The sequence below is a fragment of the Neltuma alba genome, unplaced genomic scaffold, assembly GCF_004799145.2.
Source record: "Neltuma alba isolate B1F8T4 unplaced genomic scaffold, ASM479914v2 tig00012470_pilon, whole genome shotgun sequence".
NCBI classification, from domain to species: domain Eukaryota; kingdom Viridiplantae; phylum Streptophyta; class Magnoliopsida; order Fabales; family Fabaceae; genus Neltuma; species Neltuma alba.
Window position 1 is genome coordinate 57,831 of NW_021636945.1, and position 21,160 is coordinate 78,990.

The 21,160-nt window shown below is 37.1% G+C and overlaps 2 protein-coding genes and 1 pseudogene across 2 annotated transcripts; 2 read left to right on the plus strand and 1 right to left on the minus strand.

Moving 5' to 3' along the window:
* Positions 1-508: 508 nt before the first annotated feature.
* On the plus strand, positions 509-7,056 carry LOC114727405 (FKBP12-interacting protein of 37 kDa). The gene is made up of 15 exons (XM_028914114.1): positions 509-627; positions 743-779; positions 857-924; positions 1,229-1,296; positions 1,393-1,429; positions 1,792-1,879; positions 2,007-2,071; positions 2,170-2,247; positions 3,174-3,221; positions 3,814-3,867; positions 4,481-4,642; positions 5,567-5,636; positions 6,123-6,178; positions 6,585-6,711; positions 6,842-7,056. Exons 1-15 carry the CDS (start codon positions 601-603, stop codon positions 6,877-6,879), a joined length of 1,023 nt encoding a protein of 340 aa, XP_028769947.1. The 5' UTR covers positions 509-600; the 3' UTR covers positions 6,880-7,056.
* A 491-nt stretch (positions 7,057-7,547) lies between these two features.
* LOC114727403 (uncharacterized) lies at positions 7,548-11,322 on the minus strand (annotated as a pseudogene).
* Positions 11,323-16,567: 5,245 nt separating this feature from the next.
* Positions 16,568-20,285, plus strand: LOC114727410 (galactinol--sucrose galactosyltransferase-like). Its single transcript, XM_028914120.1, is given in 6 exon segments — positions 16,568-17,249; positions 17,252-17,808; positions 18,923-19,100; positions 19,207-19,574; positions 19,680-20,007; positions 20,010-20,285. Coding segments are annotated over 6 exon segments (2,349 nt in total). The 3' UTR covers positions 20,246-20,285.
* The last annotated feature ends 875 nt before the right edge of the window (positions 20,286-21,160 follow it).

A 21,160-nucleotide genomic window follows, 5' to 3' on the forward strand; every position in this document is an offset into this window, starting at 1 on the left:
AATAAATAGTGGCAATGGTCGGTTGTTTTAGCACGATTTTAGGACGGGGGGGGGGGGAAAAAAAAGATCGGCCTGGGCTTTTTTGTGTGGACTTCGGATCGACATTTCTGATGCATAGATAATGGATAGAAAATTAGACTTAGAAATATATCCAAATCCATAATCAAAGCCACCTATCTTCTTTTTGTCTCCCGGTAGCAAGTAAGCTAGTCAATTATCATTAAAATTGGTTGATAACTAAGGCTCTGTTTGGGTGCTCCAAAACCATGGTTTCAGAAGCACTTTTCCGCAAAACGAGATAACCTCCTCCACATATTTACTTCGTAATCCGTAAAAGCACTTCTGAAACCATGGTTTGGTTTTTATCCAAACACTCCCTAAATTGTTTTCTTCAATCCGCTCGGTAATTCTTCCATTTTTTGGGGTCCAAAACCGTAATTGACTTGCTAGCTGGAAACTGTTAAATGTTGAAAGGAGCCTAATGCTAACTGCCACGTCTGATTACGCCTCTTCCCTCCCAGAAAAATCCCATTTTCGCCTTCATTTCGCTCACATACTGCTCCCTCAGTGCCTCTGGTATTTCTAGGGTTATTGGAGTTCATGGCTTCTCCCGCTCATTTCGACGATGTAAGTCTAAGAATTCACGCTATTCCTCTCACTGACTCCCTGGTGTGGTTTGTTCATTTATATTCCTCGAGCTTAACCTTTCTTGCAACCTAATATTTTCTTTTCTCAAGCGTAGGATTTTGATTTTGAAGGCGGATTTGGAAGGCACTCAGGTTTTTCGTCTCTGCCAGACGCTGCTTTTTTGAAATTTACTCGTATATTCCTATCTTATAGTTCTCTGGAAGTGTAGGTGATAAGAGGTCATCTCCGGACTATGACCATGAAGATTATGACGGTGATCCTTTTGCTCCTAAGAAGGTTATCCTTACTACTACCGTTTCTGTTAAACACACGTGAATATCCATAACGTATCATTATTTATGCAGCGGATATTTATATTATTCGGTTTCTTCGGTGCAAGATATTTATCTTATTCTCTACCGAAATGATATGGTTATAAGCAAAGTCATTGCGAAAATTGTGGAATAAGATAAGAACATGTATGGTTTCCCATGGAAGGTGGAATGAATGATGGGCACTGTTCTTCTCTGATACGAGTACTTGCTAATGAGAGGTGTAAAGATTGTATTTGAAACACAGAATTTGTTTTTCTTCAATGCAGGCCAAATCAAAAGCTGAAGAAGCTTCGCCGGGCGTCACTACAGGAATGATTTTGTCTCTTCGTGAGAGGTATGTTACAGCATATCTGATGTGGAACATGTTGCTGTACCAAGGTTGCAGTATATTATTTTAGCCTAAAATTTATTTTGCAACTGTATTCGGCAGTCTTCAGAGTTGTAAGGACACACTTGCAAAATGCCAAGTAAGGTTTCCTTTTAGCAAGTCTTTGACATTATTTCTTTCCCTTTCTTGTGCGGTAGTTGTTTATTTTCTTCTGTTTGTTGTATTTTTTGAGAAAGATCCTCACTTTTGATAGTTGAGATAAGTGGACTGCTGTCTTAATTCATTGATTGGATGATGATCAGTGCCGATTATGAAAGCTTCATTGTAATTTTTGGTCGGTAGTGTTACAAATTATTTGGGAACATGTTCAAGTTTGTGCAGAATTGAGAATTGTCTGTGTCACGGTATAAAGTTCATATGATAGTCATATTTGAGGTTAAAATATACCTTTATGGCTCTATCCTTTCTTCAAAATTCTTACCTGGTCATTCCATTTTTAAGAATGAATACGGGGCTGCAAAATCTGAGATTCAGAAGTGGCATTCTTCATTGCAAAATGAACCTTTCTTACCTACTGGGACCACTCCAGGTCAGCTTCTACTTTTTTTTTTTAAAAAAAAACTATGTGACCTGTAGTCGTTGTTCAAACAGAAGCTTATGTGTTCCCTATTTCAAATCTGTAGCTGAAAAAATTATTTTGTCTTTCTTCTCTGTAGAACCGAAGACAGTGATTAATTATCTTCAGGCCCTGAAATCATCTGAAGAGTCTCTGAAAGAGCAGGTTTAGAGTCTGTTACCTGTGTTGCTTTAATGTAAATTATAATTCTAATCTATTTGTAAGGTTTCATTGACCCTACTTATTTTTTTGTTGGTTATCAGCTTGAAAAGGCAAAGAAAAAGGAAGCTGCATTCATTGTAACATTTGCAAAACGTGAACAAGAGATAGCAGAATTGAAGGTAATTCTTTTAAAATATTGATGCTGTTCTTTGTAGCATGAGCACTCATGTTTTTCTTTTGGGTCAATCTCGAATGCTGATGGAATTGACTGGCCTCTTCAACTAAAGCAATATAAATTATGAAGTGAGAAGAAACTGAGAGTGGGACCATGCCTTCTGTCTCACTAACCTTTATATGCATCTAACAACAAAGTCAACAAAATACTGAGTCACTGTGTACACAAGTTTCATAATATTTGATTGGTATCTTTAATGCTTTCCTTAAATGAAGTTTTTGTAAAATTTCATTGTCATAATCAAGAGTTCTTATTCAATTATTGTATCTATTCTTCTGGTTAGCAATTAGGAAGTGTTTGCATTGCCAACAGTTGGCTTGCCTGTATAAACATTGAACCATGTTTCTTCTGTTTAGTAGTGTTAAAAAAAAAAGAAAAAAGGGATCGATTATGGTTAATGAGGTGCAATATGACTCCTTAATTTTTCATGAGAGTCAATTTGGTGAGTGAATATTCTACCAATATGAGTTTATGATATACATATATCTTATATATCTATAACTCCTTGTAAGCTTCCTTCTGTTAAACTAGATATGCCCCCTCAACTGCTGGGGGGGGGGTTCAGCAACTAATAAGTAGCAGCAAAAGGTTAGGGATAAGGATTTGATAATAATTAGATAGACAGAGGCCAGAATATTCTTGGTTGCAAATGTTTGGCATGATTTCACTGGAGGTGTATGGAATTCAGAAAACTTGCTGCCACTTGTTTTTTGCCATTTCAACCTTGCCCATATCAGCGTCATGGGCCTCATCTGGATCCGAGGTTCTAGGCAGCAAGCACTTTATTGAAATCAATTACTGATTTTTAAGTTTTATTCATTTTGGTGGTTGTAATTATTATGAATGCCTAAGATTTCAATATTTTTTCAGTCTATTGTACGGGATCTGAAAGCACAACTAAAGCCGCCATCAATGCAGGTATATTATATGTGTTCTAGTATTATATTCCTTCGGCAGTGTGGAGATTTAATGTGCTTACTTCCACATATTTCACCATTTTCATTCACTGTATATCATTGCTTCGTCACTTTTGAAGAAACTTTTGTGCTATGCTTGATTCTGTAAAGCGTGAAATTCTCAGCATGGATGTACACTGCATCACCTACCATTCATGAAGAAATCCAGCTTGAGTTCAGTTTATCAACACCTTTGATAAACAAATGTTGAAGGTCTCTCATCGGAAAGAGTAGGATTATTTTTTTGGGTTGGGGGGTGGGGAGGCTACCTCCCTTTTGTGTGGCATCTGATGAACTGAAACAGAAGGGTGAAAAATCTTGCGTTTTTCTGTATTTATTCCTTTATTTTATCTTATTTCTTTGTGATTTGGATCAGTTGCTTCTTGTTTATCACTCTGGTTTCTTACAGTCATTTCAATAATGATAAAAATACTGACTTATATTTGTCAATCTTCTTGCCTTGTATCCTTTATCTCTTTCTTTTACTTACTCTAGTTCCCTAGACTTCAACGTGTTGGTAGTGGGTTTAATTTCCCCTAATATTTGATTTTCAGGGAAGGAAGTTGTTACTAGATCCAGCTGTTCATGAAGAATTCGTTCGATTAAAGGTTTGTTATTAAAATTTATAATGGCTTATATTTAATCAACTTTGTGCTCTCTCTGTCACTGAGCCCCGCTTACATAGGGAAGCTGAGTTAATTAACTGTTATTAACTGGGGCCCTAATACAAAACAGTTAGTCTAAGCTATTTCTTTGGTTTCTTTTGGCCCAGCAATGTAGGAAGAGTACTATCCTCTAACTTGATCAATAATATTCTATTTATTACGAAGCTGTAGTTTTATCCCGTTAAGTAGAGTTAGTTGTTACAAGAACCTGCTAAGAACCAAAGGATGCTTGATTAACTGTCTGCCTCCCCAAGAACCAGAGTCAGAGAGGATGACTAGCAGTGGGGCAGAGGGTGGTCGGATGCATATATGAGGTTTTTAAAACAATTACAAGGTTTGATTGGCACCTTCGAATTCCAAAGATATATCCACGTGCTTCAATCTATCACCATCTGATTCTGATGTCTTATAGCGCATGTTTAACTTCATCTTGATTTCTTATGCCTGTTGCTTGATGTAGATAATCAATTGGTTTTACTGTGGTGTCAACTTTTTGTATGCATTGTTGATTACTTCTTAAAAGGAAGTTCTTACTAGAGTTCTAATTTGATGGCAGAATTTAGTTGAGGAAAAGGATAAAAGGGTAAAGGAGTTGCAAGATAACATCGCTGCTGTAAACTTCACTCCTCAGAGTAAGATGGGGAAGATGTTGATGGCTAAATGTAGAACCCTGCAGGAGGAAAATGAAGAGATCGGGAATCAAGCTTCTGAGGGAAAGGTGCTTCTATATGATTTGCTTTTTGTTTCTGTCGTTTTATTTATTTTTTGGGAGTTTATTATTTTTTTTCCATTGCGTTATTGGACATGAAAGGGACTAAATGGTTAGCACAAGTTAGTTTGTTTGTGTGTGTGTGTGTGTGTGTGTTTTTTTTTTTTTTTTTTTTTTGGGCGATATTCTAGCCAACCTCTCAGAGAATTACAAATCAGACTAATGTGGTACCCACTGCTGCTTTCCTAAATGACCAAACTTGTGACCTTTGGTTAAGTTGGAACAATTCCTAGCAGTTGATCTAAGTGCTCAGTGGTGTTAGCACAAGAGATTTGCATGTTTATGCATTATGGACATATATATATTGATGAATGCCCTTGGTAGGTTTCTAAGATAATGTGTATTCTACCAATGAAATTATTAGGGTGCGCAGGGGAAGAAAGATCTTTCTTTTTTCATTGCACAAACAAGATATATAATAATTATTATATCTTTATAATTATTACTCAAGGATGTTCATTCGACAATGTGAAAGAGAGTGTAGGTGCAGCAGATATATCCCATTACCTAGACATGTCATCAGTGATTATTCTGTCTTCCAACTGACTATAAAGGTAATACTCAGCCAAAGCTAATTAAAGCCCCTCAGAAGCCTCTTACCATATATCACAAGGGCAACTGTCTTTTTTTTTGCTATTTTTTTTATTTGGGACTCCAAACAAGATTTCCAAACTTTAAAATCACCTTTTCCCTTTCTATTCCCTTTCTATTTCGTTTTCAGTCACATTTTATTTGCTTTACAGTGTCATATGGTATACACAGTTGAAAGTGATGTCTACGTAGACATACATTAACACAGCTTTGATTTTAAATCTTCCTTTACTGCTCAAATGTTGCTTGACAGTTGATCTCTTTTTCCCTTTTGATGCACAGATGCATGAACTAGCAATGAAACTTGCACTGCAGAAGTCCCAGAATGCTGAGCTCAGAAGTCAATTTGAAGGTAAATTGTTGGATGAGTCTTGTAAAATTAAACCATGCCAATGATTTGGCTGCAGTGTATGGCTAGTTTGCTATGTGACCTTTCTAAGATTCATTGAAGAGGTTATTCACAAATCTGATGATCATTTGAAAATAGATGTGCATAATCAATTTTATTTTGATACTATCTAATCTTTTGAAGCGGTGTTTATCAATGACGTGATGATTTTTGGCAGTGCTGCCATTGGCTTCTATAAACCATTGACAACTATGATCTGAAGTTTGCCATATTCTAATGAATTTAGTAATGTATTGATCTTAGGACATTTTTAAGAAGTTAAACATTTCCTAGGGAGGAATTTTAAACCGTAGAATGGAATAAAAACTTGGATATTTACATTCTGTTCATAAATTTTATTTTGGTGATTACAAGCTACACAATGTGTTTCTTGATGTTTTACATTATGTTTGCAATTGATGTAATATTAATCATAAACATTGGTTGCAGGATTGCGGAAATTTATGGAGGGGCTGACAAATGATTTGGAAAGATCCAATGAAATGGTTTCACTTGTTCCTTCTGTCATATTTTGATTTTAATCAAGTGATTGCTTCTCAATTTCGGTTATGCGTTAGGCGGCCTTTGCTTTGATTGAATAATTATGCAGTGGAAAAATGTTTACTGAGGGAAACTTGATCTGAAAAAACCTTTTACTTTGATGCAGAAAAGAAGTTTTTGTTCAAAAAAAAGGGAGGTGTTTTTCTCTTACCCTTTATGCTGTATTGACTAAAAGTATACCTGCGCACTAGCAGAAGCGGGATTCTTTTTGCTAGGTTTTTGAAGGATATGATTACGTTGTTATATTAACTGGTGGTAGAGCCGAAAATATGTGCTTTTTGACGAAGTCTCTTATTTTTCTCAACGCTGCTTGTATTTCGTCAGGACGCAGCTAAAGTATTTTTGCTGCAGGTGGTTATGATGCAAGAAAAATTAGAAGAGAAGGATAAGGAGATCCAAAGACTGAAACGCGAGCTGCAACAGAAGAGCTCAATGGAATATGAGAAAACGGAGGCAGCATCGGAGAAGAAAGATAGTTGTGAGAAGACATCTGACAAAATTGTCACCTAAGCCTAAGATTTAAAATGGGTTTTGGAGGAAACGATCATTTTTCTTCCTTGTCCATTGCTAATTGTATATTGTTTATGTACAATTTGTTATTTTGGTAGGTAACAAGGCCCAAGGCCTTATTTTGGCGGAATTTTAGGGACTAAGCCTTTTGGGGGTACTGAAGATAAAATGTACGTACGTTTTTCCTCAGTTTGCCTCCCGCCTCCACATAGAGGTTAGGAACTTCATTTCTCTCCCAACCATTTGCTTAGAACTAGGAGTCTTTACTATTTACGCTAATTCAGTTGTTTGTTATTGTTGTTGATGTTGTAAACGTGCAAGTGAAATAACCTGGCTTGTGGTCTCAACTCACCTCATTACGGCCATTTTTAAGTTCACTAGAACTTCCGAAATTCGAAAGCGGCCACTGAGAATCAACGCATGAAATGTCAGACACGATTGTGCGTCATTGTGGTTAGTGATAGCAGAATAATACTTTATCAAAATAAAAAAATTAAGGCAAATAGGTTTCGCAAATTTCATTCAATACCAAGTCAAAAAAAATTTTGCAAATTAAATTTTCATATGTATAAATTATATCATTTATATGTCAAATTTATAAATGAATGTTAGAAGTTCATGTTTACGAATCAGAGTTACGTCAGTCAAACTTGTAAATACTAAATTTTCAAAAACTAAATGAAATTTGGGAAACTTATCTCTTTAATTTTTTTTTTTAATCTAAAACCTATTGGTGAACCTTCCTACAATTTTTCTTTGATTTTTTTGGCAAGCGACCTTCTATGTTCCGTTTCTACTCTTCTCTTGAGAAAACTTGCGAGGAAAACCAACAAATCCAATGTCTGCAATATATCCAAAGCGCTCTACTTAGATCACATCAATTTGAAACCAAGTAAATGTAGGTCTGAAGCAAATTCTCTGGTTCAACCTCCTAATTTGAAGCGTGTGCCCTAAGCACAAACCCCAGTTTCTAGAAATTCCTCGCTGATGGTGGTCGAGAACATAACAAGACTAGAAACTCTAAACTGCGGATTGCTGTTTCAAGAGGCTCTTCCATCACTACATCCGGTATTTTCAGTTGTGCTTTATTCTAAAGGATGGGTCACTACATCTGAACATGCAGATGTGAGAGAAAAGGTTAAAAGCCTAATCCCTATCCCTTCAAGCCTTATTTATTCTCTTTTTTCTTCTTTCCACTCTCTTCAGGGGCATTTACTTCAGAGGATCTGAGAGAATGTATACTAACCATAACAAACCATCAAATTTCTCTTTTACGATCCAATTTCTCTGACTTTTTCTACTCATCACCTCATCATTGTCCCACTGTTGAATTACTTGCTCAGGGGCACGTGTAAAACTAGCCATGGACCACGAGAATACCATTGTTATTTTACAGATTCTGACCCATAATTCCTCTATTCTGATTCCATATTTCAGATGGGAATATTGATCTTTTTGAATGCAGCCCGCCTCAGCTTGGTAAGGTCTCTGGTCTTGACCAAGAAATTCATAATGTCGAAGATATCCATGCTAGAACCCCCCAGTGGGATGTACAGTTGGCGCTGTTGCTCTCTTATTGCTCCTCCAATAAAAGACGAAGAGAGGAGCCACACTCTTCTTCCTGCCAGGGCAGCTGTTTAAAGATAACCATCTCCATCTAGTCTTGATGCATCAGGTATCGCTCTAACCGATTTCCCATATCATTATAAGATGATGAGGAAAACTATCCGAATACCAGAGGTTGGACGGCAGCAGTACCAAACAACGAACATTAAACAGTACAGTATGACTAGCGTTTTTTCCCATGGCGAGACCACCCCAAACCTGCATTGCCAATGTTTCCAACAGGCTGAATAGGTTCCAACAAGCCTTTTGTAGAGCTGCCAAGCCTTTCCCCCTGCAAGAATCAAAGGTATAAGTGAACCAGAAACTGAGAATCTACTGAGGGCCATATGGCAGTCTGTAATCAAAATTCTACATGATATTCAGAGCTTTGAATGTACCTCCTTCCAACCCATGGTTTTCATAATTTTTCTAGCATAACTACCAGCCCCAAATGACATTTCCAGTGCCTCAGCTGCAGCTCCTTGTGGACAGTCCGCAACAGGTGATGACGGTGTATCATTGTCACCAGCAACTGGATTCTTCTGTCCTGGACCCACACTAAAAGCACCGTGCAACATTCTTCTTTCAGCAGCTCTATCTCTGTACTGACAGGTTCTTTTCTGGCACAGCAGCGACAATGTAAACAGCTCAAATAAGCTTTAGAAGTCATAAGTCTATTTTTGGCACTACCTTGTTAGTTGGCATTGACATATATATATAAACTAGTTAATGAGTTTGGCACACTTTCCTATGTTGTCTGAATGGAATGAGAGGGCTTGCCTAGTTTTTAAATCAAAATACACACCTTAGATGCGGCTAACTGATTTGGCAGCACAGGTAGACCTTTGTCCTTGCATACTCCACCAGAAGCTGATGCAGAACTTTCACTGGATTTAGATATATGGGTAGTATTCCAATCAGATGATAATGGAGGAAATCCCCATTCCTTTGTAGGATTGGCAGAATCATATGTTGACAGTGAAGCTAAATAACTTGCACTGGGATTTCGCAATTTGTACACTTGTCCTGGTGAAAAGCAGCCATACTTAATCCAGGAAATATTTCTAGTATTATCACACCACTACAAATCCCAATATTCAAAATTTTCCACATAAGCTGCCATCCTTGACGGTTGATTCCAGCTCAACATGATAAAGAAATTCATATGACAAATTCTAAAGGCTAAAAGATACATTTGGTCCTATAACTTTGTACAAAATTTCAATCTGTATACTTTTAATCCTTTAACCCTAAAATTTTTTAAAAAGATGATGACATTAAGATCTGAAATGTTGATAAAATATTCTCAAATGCTAACATATTAAGTTTAATTTTCAAAATATTCATGATTGTTACAAAAAAATCATCATTGAAGCCTAATGATTTTAGAATTAAAGTACCAAATGTATGCTTTTTAAAGTTAAGGGACTAAATTAAAACTTTGTATAAAGTTAAAAGACCAAGTGTAAACTTAGCCAATTCTAAATAGATACTGAGTTTTCAATAGAATAATAGAATTGGAAATCTGTTATTGCAGAGAGAGCATGAGCATATGAATGGAAAAGAGTGCAAGAAAATTTCAAATTAAATACCCATCACCTCTTGCATATAACATACTAATAATTAGGTCTTCTTTAACATGGTGATGTATATAATTATGTATCCAAGAACAAAATGCAGACCTGTTTTGACTCGTACCAGATCGAGATGAGCTTCACAGATAGGAGCAGATCTTAATTTTCCGCCACCTGAGGGCATAGAAGGATGAAGCTTAGTGGATCGTTTCACTAATCTTCCAACCAACCTGGCCACCTCATCTTTCCATCTTTTCGTGTCCTCGAACCATTTCCCATTCCCACAAGTCCACTGCTGGAAACTCAGAACCCACCTCTTTTCTGAATCAATGACTTGGCCATACTGAGCACGCCATCTCTCTTCATCTGTTGAAACGTTTGTAATGGTCCATAGCAAGTAATAAAAATGAATAGAAGGATTTTCAACGGAGGTAGACCATATGCCTAAAGTCCTAAACTGTAATGAAGATTGTTATACTTCCCCAAAGCCATAGTGCTTTTGTTCACTTTAAAAAGCTTCACCAAACAGGCAACTAATTGCTCAAGACACAAGTGATAAGATGAAGGCAAATGACACCTCTGTTGCGTTCAGAGGTTTTGTGCATGTGTGTGTACATGCATATGAAAGCAGAGTACCTTCATCTATGTCAGCTATGCCATTTTCATCCTCTGGGATCCATTCACCTTCTTCCAATTCATAAGTATTGTTATTCTGGGTACCTAGGCGAAACAGGACCATTAGAAACTTTCTTAGATATCCGAATTTCACTTTATTTTCTACAAGACCATGGAGATTGGAGGATGCAAACAAACCATCTGCTGCTAACTCAGCTCCATCATCTGTTTCCAGGGGCATTACTGCTGTATCAGCTACAGCTGGGTTGTTGTAGCCAGACAAGTAAAGATCAATTAATGTGTCCTCTAACCTGCAATTAGTGAATGGATAATATTTTAGGGGAGAAGAGTACAGAATAAGAGAAATGATGAACAATGAGGATGTGGAAGATGCATACCACTCAGATGGTGGAGGAGGAGGTTTCTCAGAAGTTGGACTACTTGTGCAATCCACGGGAGCTGCTAAAAAAGAACTACTTAATAACCGGCGCTTCTCACATCAATGAGTGCTGTGTGTATGAACATATTCAAAGCTATCGTAGCTGGCATATTTATGAATAAATAGTTTCACTTCCAAATAAAGTAAAAAATAAAGTAAAACAGTTACATTCCTCACCATGAGAAAATCCATCAGCAACAGTTCCCATCTGTTGATGCCAATCTGATGTACCTTCAATAAAGGTAGAATAAATCTCCTCATTGTCACCATATATTTGTTGACAAGAACCACCTAGTAAAGGAGGGTCTTGCGGTGCAACATTATTGGAAAGGAATGTTTCTCCATCATCAGCCTGGGTGGGACAATATGCAAAAGAATTTAAATCATGAAATTAAAATGATCATAATATAAGACTTTATTTAAGATAACATTAACTGAAGCGCATTTATAATAATCATGAACTTACCTCATTGGAACTTATAAGTACGTAATTGCCGTCCTCAAATTTGTAATATTGACCATCCTTGCTGCTATAGTACCAGCCAGCACTAGGGTCATGGTAAAATCCACTACTGCGGGAAGTTACCCATTCCCCAAAGAACCCAAAAAAAAAAAAAAAAAGAGGAGAAGATTAATTGCCATATATTAATACGAAAAGCACAGTAACAAATCTTCTGGTCAATTTTGTAATTTCCACATCCTCGATGTTGAAAATTGAGCATTTGAGCTGAACGAAACATTGATTGTGATTGTGAAGCTAGAATGAAACACAAGGGGGGAAAAGGAATTCTGCTCCTGACGTTAACCTTATCGAAACTTTGAAAATAGCTAAATTAACAACTTGACGGGATTAAACACCAGTACAGAATCAAACAATCGTTCTGCAGTTGTAAATGACCATATAAATAACTAAAGCATCCTAAATGGCATTTCATACGAGTTCTACGAAACCTGAACATCCTTGTGCTTGCAAGATAACTAGGAATATACGGAATACCGAATCAACAGACACAAAAATAATAACAGACAAATGTTCGAAATTCAAAGAAAACCTGGCATGGAAGTAGAGCTGAGAATTCTCATCCCAACAAAGACCGAATCATTGTTTTTTTGAAGATTCTCAGGATGATCAGACTCCATAACTTGGACTCTTTATTCGCTACTTCCGACAACCGATTTGTTCAATATTTCATCACAACGACGTAATGGTCGGGCGACTGTGAGACGACAGGCTCAGGAGCGATCGATAGGCGCCCACAGCCGACATGACCTCGATAGTTCTCCTCGGCCCAGCCCAAATAATCTCGGATTGCTTTATTACTAATTTATGATGATAACGTGTGGCCCAATTTATGGTTCCAGTATTTTTTCTCTCTTCTTCTGAAAGCCTCACTTATAATGTTTTTCTTCTGTCATCAGAGATTCTGAGTATGCTCTAAATTTGCCTCTTTACAAAGATCCTATGTATCAGAAATAGAATCTGACCACGATCCATGAAGGAGTGTTTAATAATAATCTTTCCAGTTATCCTAAATCTGGCATTTAACATTGAGAGTCCTAACGTGACCCGTTGATGAGTTAAGAATGAGTGGCTTTACCTGGACTAAAACCTTGAATATCAAACTATGTTAGCTTGATCCAGTTCAGCTAACACACCAAGGTGGCAATAGCAATCAATTTTCATTTAATTTTTGCCAAATTAAAAATAATAAAATAAATATAAAATATGAAATTAAATGCCTATAATACAACTTTAAAAAAAAAATACAAGGCGAGAAAATTCAGCCAATATATTTAGGGAAAAAATGAATCCTATTCCCATCCATTTTTGTATATTTTCTGTTATTGATTCCCCTGTGACGTAATTATCTAATTTTTGCTCGTATTTTTTTCCGTAAGTTGAAATTTTAAGTCTGATTTTGATATCCTTATTAACCAGTTTTTCCTTCAGCAAAAGCAAAAACATTTTCCACATAAAATAATACATTTTTACATGTTAAAACAAATTAAAATCATATTATTTATGTCATGTAATACGTTATTTATATTTTTTTGTAATTTAGTATCACATAGTTAAATTTTAGAATTATATACTGCATATACTATATTTTTTATTAAGTAATTCCACTGTAAAATGAGAAATTGTACTTGAAATTAGTCCATCAATAAAAGGTTTTTAATGGATTCGCCGGCGACGGTTAACTACACTTATAAAAAAAAAAACAATTTTATGGCTGATCACTTTACCAAGTTACTACCTCCGGTCCTAATTATAAAAGCTAGTTGACTAATTTGAAGAGATTAAAAAAATAAGTTAAGTTAGTTATTTGTAATAAATAAGTGCAGTCTTTCTTAAAATATCCTTACTAATCAAGTGTATTAACTAGAATTATCATTGTTAAAAAAGCTATCTTGAGAAAAAATACATAAATATGAGAGACAAAGTGGATTGAGATTTTATATTTAGTATCAAAATAAAAGTCAAATAAAGTCTTATATTAAAGACCGGAGGTAGTATTACATAGGATGGAAGGGAATTATTGTATCTATGATCAAATTCTATCTTTCTTAACGTGAGATGCATGTTGATAGAAGAAGCCCCTGTTTTCTGCTTTGTGATTAATAGATATACAGTTTTTTTTTTTTTTAAAAAAGGTTTTCAATATAAACGAGCTTATGTTACTACAACAGAAAATCAGGCTTCAAAATCAGGCCAGATATTGAATATTTTCTATATAAAAAAATATTGTGATAGATATAGATGAATATGTGAAAATTGTTCCCTAAGTTGACGGATACATATTTCTTCAAGTATGTTCTTCCTGCGAAGTACGCCTTCCACAATTCAGTAGAAGTTTCTGGCGGCAGAACATACTCCTAACTCTGCTTAATTTAATCAAAGGAAATTATCATCAACTATAATAAGACATCATTAAAAGAAGCTAATGACAGTTTGCCGGAGACTAAAGGACAATAAAGAATTGGACAGCTGGTCCAAAAAAAAATAAAAATAAAGAATTGGACAGATAGAGTTGTACCTCAGGAAGAAGCATCGAAACATGGCATCTGTACATATAGGATAAATTTTTATGTCACTAAACATTTTTAAAACGTATAATAAGGTATCATAGAAAAATTCGTGAATACTAAAATGACAATCATCAAAGACCATTTTTTATATGATAAATATACAATATAAAAATTTTAACAAATTATAATTTATTTTTATTAAATATAAAACTTATTTTATAGTGTAATTAATGAGTTTTATATTTAAAACTGAAAGAGTAACAAGTTAAACGATGACAAAATCATTACAAGTTCTTTTAAATATTATGTTGTGTGCACATAATTATCTCATAATCATTCGCATACGCGCTTTCTTCCAAAAGTTTACATGAATATCACTATAAATTCAAACACAACTGTGGGTTTTATGCTTTGCACAAGCTATGATGTGAGTCTCGTGGTTTGAAATTGAAAGTTGGACGGTATGGTTTCTTATAAATTTTACATGGGAGGTTAATTTTGACACTAAAGTCTTGCAAATAAAATCTGTTCATAAGAGGATGGCTAGGACTATATGGTGAATATATACAGGCCTGTGTGGCTGTGTTTTATAGTTTTTCATTGTAGCTGAATTAATTCAATGAAGAGATAGTTTACTCCTTTAACCAAATAAAAAAAGACCTTTCAACGAATGAAAATGAGTGGTTCTAATTAAAATTCGACAAGATAGAAGTCAGAAAGGGATGGCCCACGCATTAGCCAGTAAATAAAAGGAAATGGTTAAAAGCAAGCGTTGGGCCCAGGGCAAAGCTCAGGAAACATCCAGAAAGACCCACGATCCGTCCAGAAACCTCACTGAATGATTACCGAACCCCACCTGAAAATTTGGGCGTGGAAGGAGAAAGGAGCGAGTTAACAACATGAAAGGTTAGTAATGAGGTCAGGTCTAACAGAAATAACTAATTTCTCATAATATGATGTAATAATTCATTTAGAAAGATACTTATATTTAGTAACTGACAATGCCCGAACATGATTGTTTTTGATAAAAAAAAATCTATACCTATAGACAAAAAAAAAAAAAAACCACGAAGTGTTGGTCTCTCATGAGCAAATGCTTGAATTTCCACTGAAAAGAGTTATTTATAATTAATGCCTTAAAAAACAAAGTACACTGTAGATTGGGGAGTGCAAGTGTGCAACTCTATGAATCTAGATTATATTGAAAAATTTGCAAATTTATAAGTGATACGTACTACGTAGGATACTCATTTATGGCAAAAGGAAAATAGTACACTTTAATTTATTTAGAAAATAAGTAAATCATATTTAAGAACAGAACCAATCATTTGCAGTTCCTTTAATTTTCAATGGTCAAAGCTTGTTCAATAAGACTGATTTTTTTCATTCTCCACTTTTGGAGGTCCCCGTTGCTTGGCAAGGGATCAATGAAATATTAAAAAATGTCTAACAGGATGGACGGAATTCTCTGGAGTTTCGTGTTGAGTCATTCACACTTTGCATTATATTTTGTTTCTCTTCATCTGGACAGTCTATATTCTTATCACTTTTACTACTTGCAGGAAGTTGGTAGAAGATATGAAGGTCAGAAAAAAGTTGATGGAATATATGCGTGTTGGTAAAAATTGGATTAAGCGTGTGCTAGTTAATTTTCAATTTAAATAATTAAAAACATAGATATTATCCAAACCACATTCTTCTTTACAAATAACTAATTTAAGTTTTGGATTTGCAATGAGAGGGGTAATTCTTTTTTAAATATGGTTTCATGGATCTATATGACGAAATATGAAAAAGCACATTGCATACAAATCACAATGTCACATCATATTTGATTGTTGTTTAAATTTACTATAAATAGTTAATAATTAAATTTTAAAATTTTTTATTTTAAAAAATTTTTTTTTGTAATAAGTATATAATAAAAATAAATGTAATCTCTTAAATAAAATTTTTTTAAAAAATATATTTTTAATTTAAAAAATTATTAGTTACAAATTTTAAATCTATACCATTAAAACTAGTTCTATTATCATTATTGTTTTTTAGTACATCAAATCAAAACTTATATAATATATCCCGGTTGTAACCAGTGGGCAATAAGAGAAATAAAGCTTGGCTTACATATAAGACCACAAATTAGATCGGTAGCACAATTGTTAATGTGTTAAGTGATATTGTTAATTATTACTCTTTATTAAAAAAAGATATTATTTTTATATTTTTTTTTTTGGTCCATATTATTTTTATATGTTTGGTAAAACGAGCGGTGTACACATGCAGTACAAACGACTCACATGTCCTTACACCAGGCAGCTAGTTTTCAGTCATGGCTGTCGCTAGAATGTGCCAAAAAGTAACCCCACGGTGCTCCACTAACCTCAGAACAAGCTAGGACGCTGCCCCCGCCCCCCCTCTTCCTCTCTTCTATATAAACCCTCCTCTGCCCTCTTCGCAAACTGCCTCACCAACCGTATCAGCTTTCTCTTACAGATCTTTCTATTCTACTTATAAACTATTCACTACATTACTGGGTCTGTACTGTGACTTGAGTTTCTGTCATGGCCCCAAGCTTAACCAAAATTGCTGCACTAGACTTATTGAGCCTTGTTGATGCTAATTCTGAAAGTGAAACTCCCTTGTCCATAACCTGGGAAGGACCAACTTTCCTCGCTAATGGCCGCCCATTTCTCACCGACGTCCCTGCTAATATTATAGCCACCCCTTCTCCTTCTTTCTCCTCCAACAAAACCGCCACCGCCACCGTCGGTTGTTTCGTGGGCTTCGTTGCCGAAGAGCCCCGAAGCCGACACGTGGTTCCTCTCGGAAAGCTCAGAGGGATTCGGTTCATGAGCATATTCAGATTCAAGGTCTGGTGGACCACCCACTGGGTTGGAACCAGCGGAAACGACGTCGAGCACGAGACCCAAATGATGATCCTGGACAAAAGCGACACCGGTGATCGTCCTTACGTCTTGCTGCTTCCCATCATTGAAGGTCCTTTCCGAGCTTCACTTCAGCCGGGGTTAAACGACAACGTGGACATTTGCGTCGAGAGCGGGTCCACACGTGTCCGTGGGTCCACCTTCAGAAGCTGTCTCTACATGCACGTCGGCGATGACCCTTACCGCTTGATCAAAGAAGCCATGAAAGTGATCAGAGTCCATTTAGGGACATTCAGGCTTCTAGAAGAGAAGACCCCACCAGGCATCGTAGACAAGTTTGGTTGGTGTACATGGGACGCGTTTATTTGAAGGTACACCCAAAAGGGGTGTGGGAGGGAGTTAAAGGCTTAGTGGAAGGAGGGTGCCCTCCGGGTTTGGTACTCATCGACGATGGCTGGCAATCAATCTGTCACGACGACGACCCTATAACGGATCAAGAAGGGATGAATCGAACGGCCGCAGGTGAGCAAATGCCATGTAGGCTGATTAAGTTCCAAGAGAATTACAAATTTAGGGACTATCGTGGTCGTCGGTTACCCTACGAGACGGGAATGGGTGGGTTTGTGAGGGATCTAAAGGAGGAGTTTAAGAGCATAGAGCATGTGTATGTGTGGCACGCGCTGTGTGGGTATTGGGGTGGGATAAGACCAAATGTGCCGGGGATGCCGGAGGCTAAGGTGGTTGCTCCGAGGTTGTCGGAGGGATTGAAGAAGACGATGGAGGATCTGGCGGTGGACAAGATTGTGAACAACGGTGTCGGGCTGGTCCCACCGGAGATAGTCCATCAGATGTACGAAGGGCTACACTCCCATCTGGAATCGGCGGGAATTGACGGCGTCAAAGTGGATGTCATACATGTAAGTCTTCTGGAAAATTCTTCCCGCTCCCTATAATATTTCTTGACACCGGGTATGCGCAGACGGTTGGGATTAAAAGTTCAGTTCTTTTAAAAATAAAATAATCATACCTAAGCATGATTCATGAATATATATTTTGCCTTTTTCGGAATGGTTAACTCGTGAGCTCATTGCAATATATAATTTGTGGGGCCACATGCACATGATTGTTTGAGTTTTCAAACCAATTTCCAGCAAAGTAGGCCCTATAATAATTTATATTTACACATTCTTACAACACTGGCTTCGGACGTCCGTAGCCACCGTATATGCTTGAGGCTATAATCCCTATGACGTCATGGATTTTTTTTTCTTAATTTGTTTAGAAATACCATTATCCTATAGTTTTGCTATATATGCAATGTGCTGGTGTCATAGGAAGAACACAACATGCGAATAGACTTGCTGTGGTTGTAATTTGCAGGTTATGAGAATTATTGAAAGGCAATTGTGTCACACACAATATGCTTTATCATTGCAAGTGTCCCCTTCTTTTGCCAAGTGTCCCTCCATGAAAGCATTACCTGGTGAGTATAGAGGCCCTATCATATCAGCATCCAGATCCACAGACTCTAGTCCAGTGATTAATTATGGTGTTAATGCTTAGGTTTTCTGACCCAAAAAAAAACAGGCTTAGGTTTGCCAATTTACAAAGTCCAGTGGCTCACTTTCAGTGCATTTCTGTTTCATTGTGGAGAATTGCACGTAGCTGGTTAATTAGACATTGTTTTTGGTCATTTTGTCGGTGGGTTTGAGATTTGGTTGCTTCTATATATTAGCATGTTTGGTCCCATAAGCTTTTAACTAATTAATCTGTTAAGAAGGAGACGACAAAAGCAAGTTAACTGACAAGAGATTTATATCACTGAGATGATGATACTGAATCTGAATCACGTTGGTACATACTTGCAAGTGGTGTGAATCAATTACGGGATGATTAAATCTGATCAGAGTTTGAACTGTTGTAATGTAATACCTCCAGTTCTTGATACAAGATTTAGTTTTATATTAAGAACTGGACGTAGTAATATATCTGAGAAAGGACTAACTGGGGGGTATGCAATTGATTTTGCAGTTGCTTGAGATGTTGTCAGAAGAATATGGGGGACGGGTTGAGCTGGCGAAAGCATACTACAACGCACTTACAGCTTCAGTGAAGAAGCATTTCAACGGGAACGGAGTGATAGCCAGCATGGAGCACTGTAATGACTTCTTTCTCCTTGGCACACAAGCCATATCACTCGCCCGTGTTGGTAATTATATTCACTGAGCCACTCAATACCTTTTCCTTACTCAATTTGCCCTTCTTTGAGAATTCCCACTGGAGACTCACAGTGGCATTGTAAAACGATGACGCAGGGGATGATTTTTGGTGCACAGATCCATCGGGGGATCCAAACGGCACGTATTGGCTCCAAGGTTGTCACATGGTGCACTGTGCGTACAACAGCTTGTGGATGGGCAACTTTGTGCAGCCTGACTGGGACATGTTTCAGTCCACTCATCCCTGTGCTGAGTTCCACGCTGCTTCCAGATCCATCTCTGGTGGCCCCATTTATGTGAGCGATTGTGTGGGCCAACACAACTTCAACTTGCTCAAGACTCTGGTCTTGCCCGACGGCTCCATCTTGCGATGCCAGCATTATGCTCTCCCCACCCGAGACTGCTTGTTCAACGACCCTCTCCATGATGGCAAAACCATGCTCAAAATTTGGAATCTCAACAAAGTAAGTAATGCATATATGTGATAAGTTCGCCCTTTTTTTAAATCAGAATTACTTAATTTGATAGGACTTCAGTATCCTAATTCTGCAATTGTATGTAAATTACAGTGTACGGGAGTTCTGGGTTTATTTAACTGTCAAGGAGGAGGGTGGTGTCCGAGAACAAGGCGAAACCAGAGTGCCTCTGAGTATTCACAAAGAGTGACGTGTTTGGCAAGTCCTAAAGACATTGAATGGAGCAATGGAAAATGGCCTGTTAATTATAAAGGAAGTAACGTGTTTGCTGTTTATATGTTGAAGGAAGACAAGTTGAAGGTTTTGAAGTATTCAGAGGGGTTCGAAGTTTCATTGGACCCATTTAGTTTTGAACTTGTCACTGTTTCTCCTGTCAGAGTTTTGCCTCGAACACTGGTTCAATTTGCTCCTATTGGATTAGTGAAATGCTTAATTCTGGCGGCGCCATTCAATCCGTGGAAATTGAGGAACACCAGAAACTGGTAAAAATAGAGTTAAGAGGTTGTGGGGAAATGAGGATGTTTGCATCAGAGAAGCCAATTAGTTGTAAAATAAACGGGGAAGACACAGATTTTGAGTACGAGGAGATGATGGTGCGGGTCCATGTTCCTTGGCCTGAGGCTTCTTCAGGATTGTCTGTTGTAGAGTACTTATTTTGATGATCCCAAATAACCCCCAATTGGGGACTTTTGGGCTCATTCTTGATTCTATGTCCCAAGTGTATGAAATGATTTGTATCTCCGATGCAGTTTTACTATTTCTAACTTTTTTATTAACAATTCCACAACATACGCACCAAAATTGATTAGTCTAGCCACAATAAACAGGTCATGAATCATCTGACAATGCATTCAAACTACAATAAACAGAAATAATTGTAGAAATGATCATTTGCCCAGTTAGTTAATCCACTCATTCTAAGTTGACCCTTGTATCAACAATTTTTCAGCGTTTTTTTGGGGGCGCGGGTTCATTCATTACAAGTGCAAAAAGTCAAAAACATGTAATTTATAATAAATTGTATCAACTATAGCTTTGCCTTTTAGATTCTGGTCAGCATATATAGGCAGTGAAAAGCTAATCCTTGAAGATTTACGATGATCCACCCTCCTCATCTATTTTAATAATGTTACCTTAATTTTATTTTCTAAAATGAAAATCAGCAGCCAAAATGATCAAGAGTGAGTAATTTAACCCACCGCTCTCAACTTAGCCCAAAAAATTGGTGAGAATTGCTTCGCCAATAAACTCTTAGCTTCGGAGTAAAAGGGAAAATTTGCTGATTCCCCTCATCAGTCCGCTCCGTCATTGATTGAAGCATCATGGCAAAGAAGGTGATAGATTTTGCTCGTTCCGAATCTAACAGCTCCTTCGAATCCGGAAGCCCTGGAGTTGCCAGAGGAGATGCCGACGATGCCGAGGGTATGAAAGCGATGAATTCGTTGCGTTTAAGGATCACCTGCACTCTGGTGTTGACTTCCGGCCAACTCCGCCCCTCCGATCCTCCGGCTCACTCGCTTCCTCCCTCTTTTTTCTCTCAAAGTTTCCCTATGAAGATTTCACTCCCTTCCTCT

Bases quoted from the DNA above. Each gene is read 5' to 3' on its own strand.
- LOC114727405 (XM_028914114.1), top strand. From the start codon at position 601: ATGGCTTCTCCCGCTCATTTCGACGAT. The intron at 780-856 runs GTTTTTCGTCTC...CTGGAAGTGTAG, and splicing joins CGGATTTGGAAGGCACTCAG to GTGATAAGAGGTCATCTCCG. The intron at 4,643-5,566 runs GTGCTTCTATAT...TTTGATGCACAG, and splicing joins ATCAAGCTTCTGAGGGAAAG to ATGCATGAACTAGCAATGAA.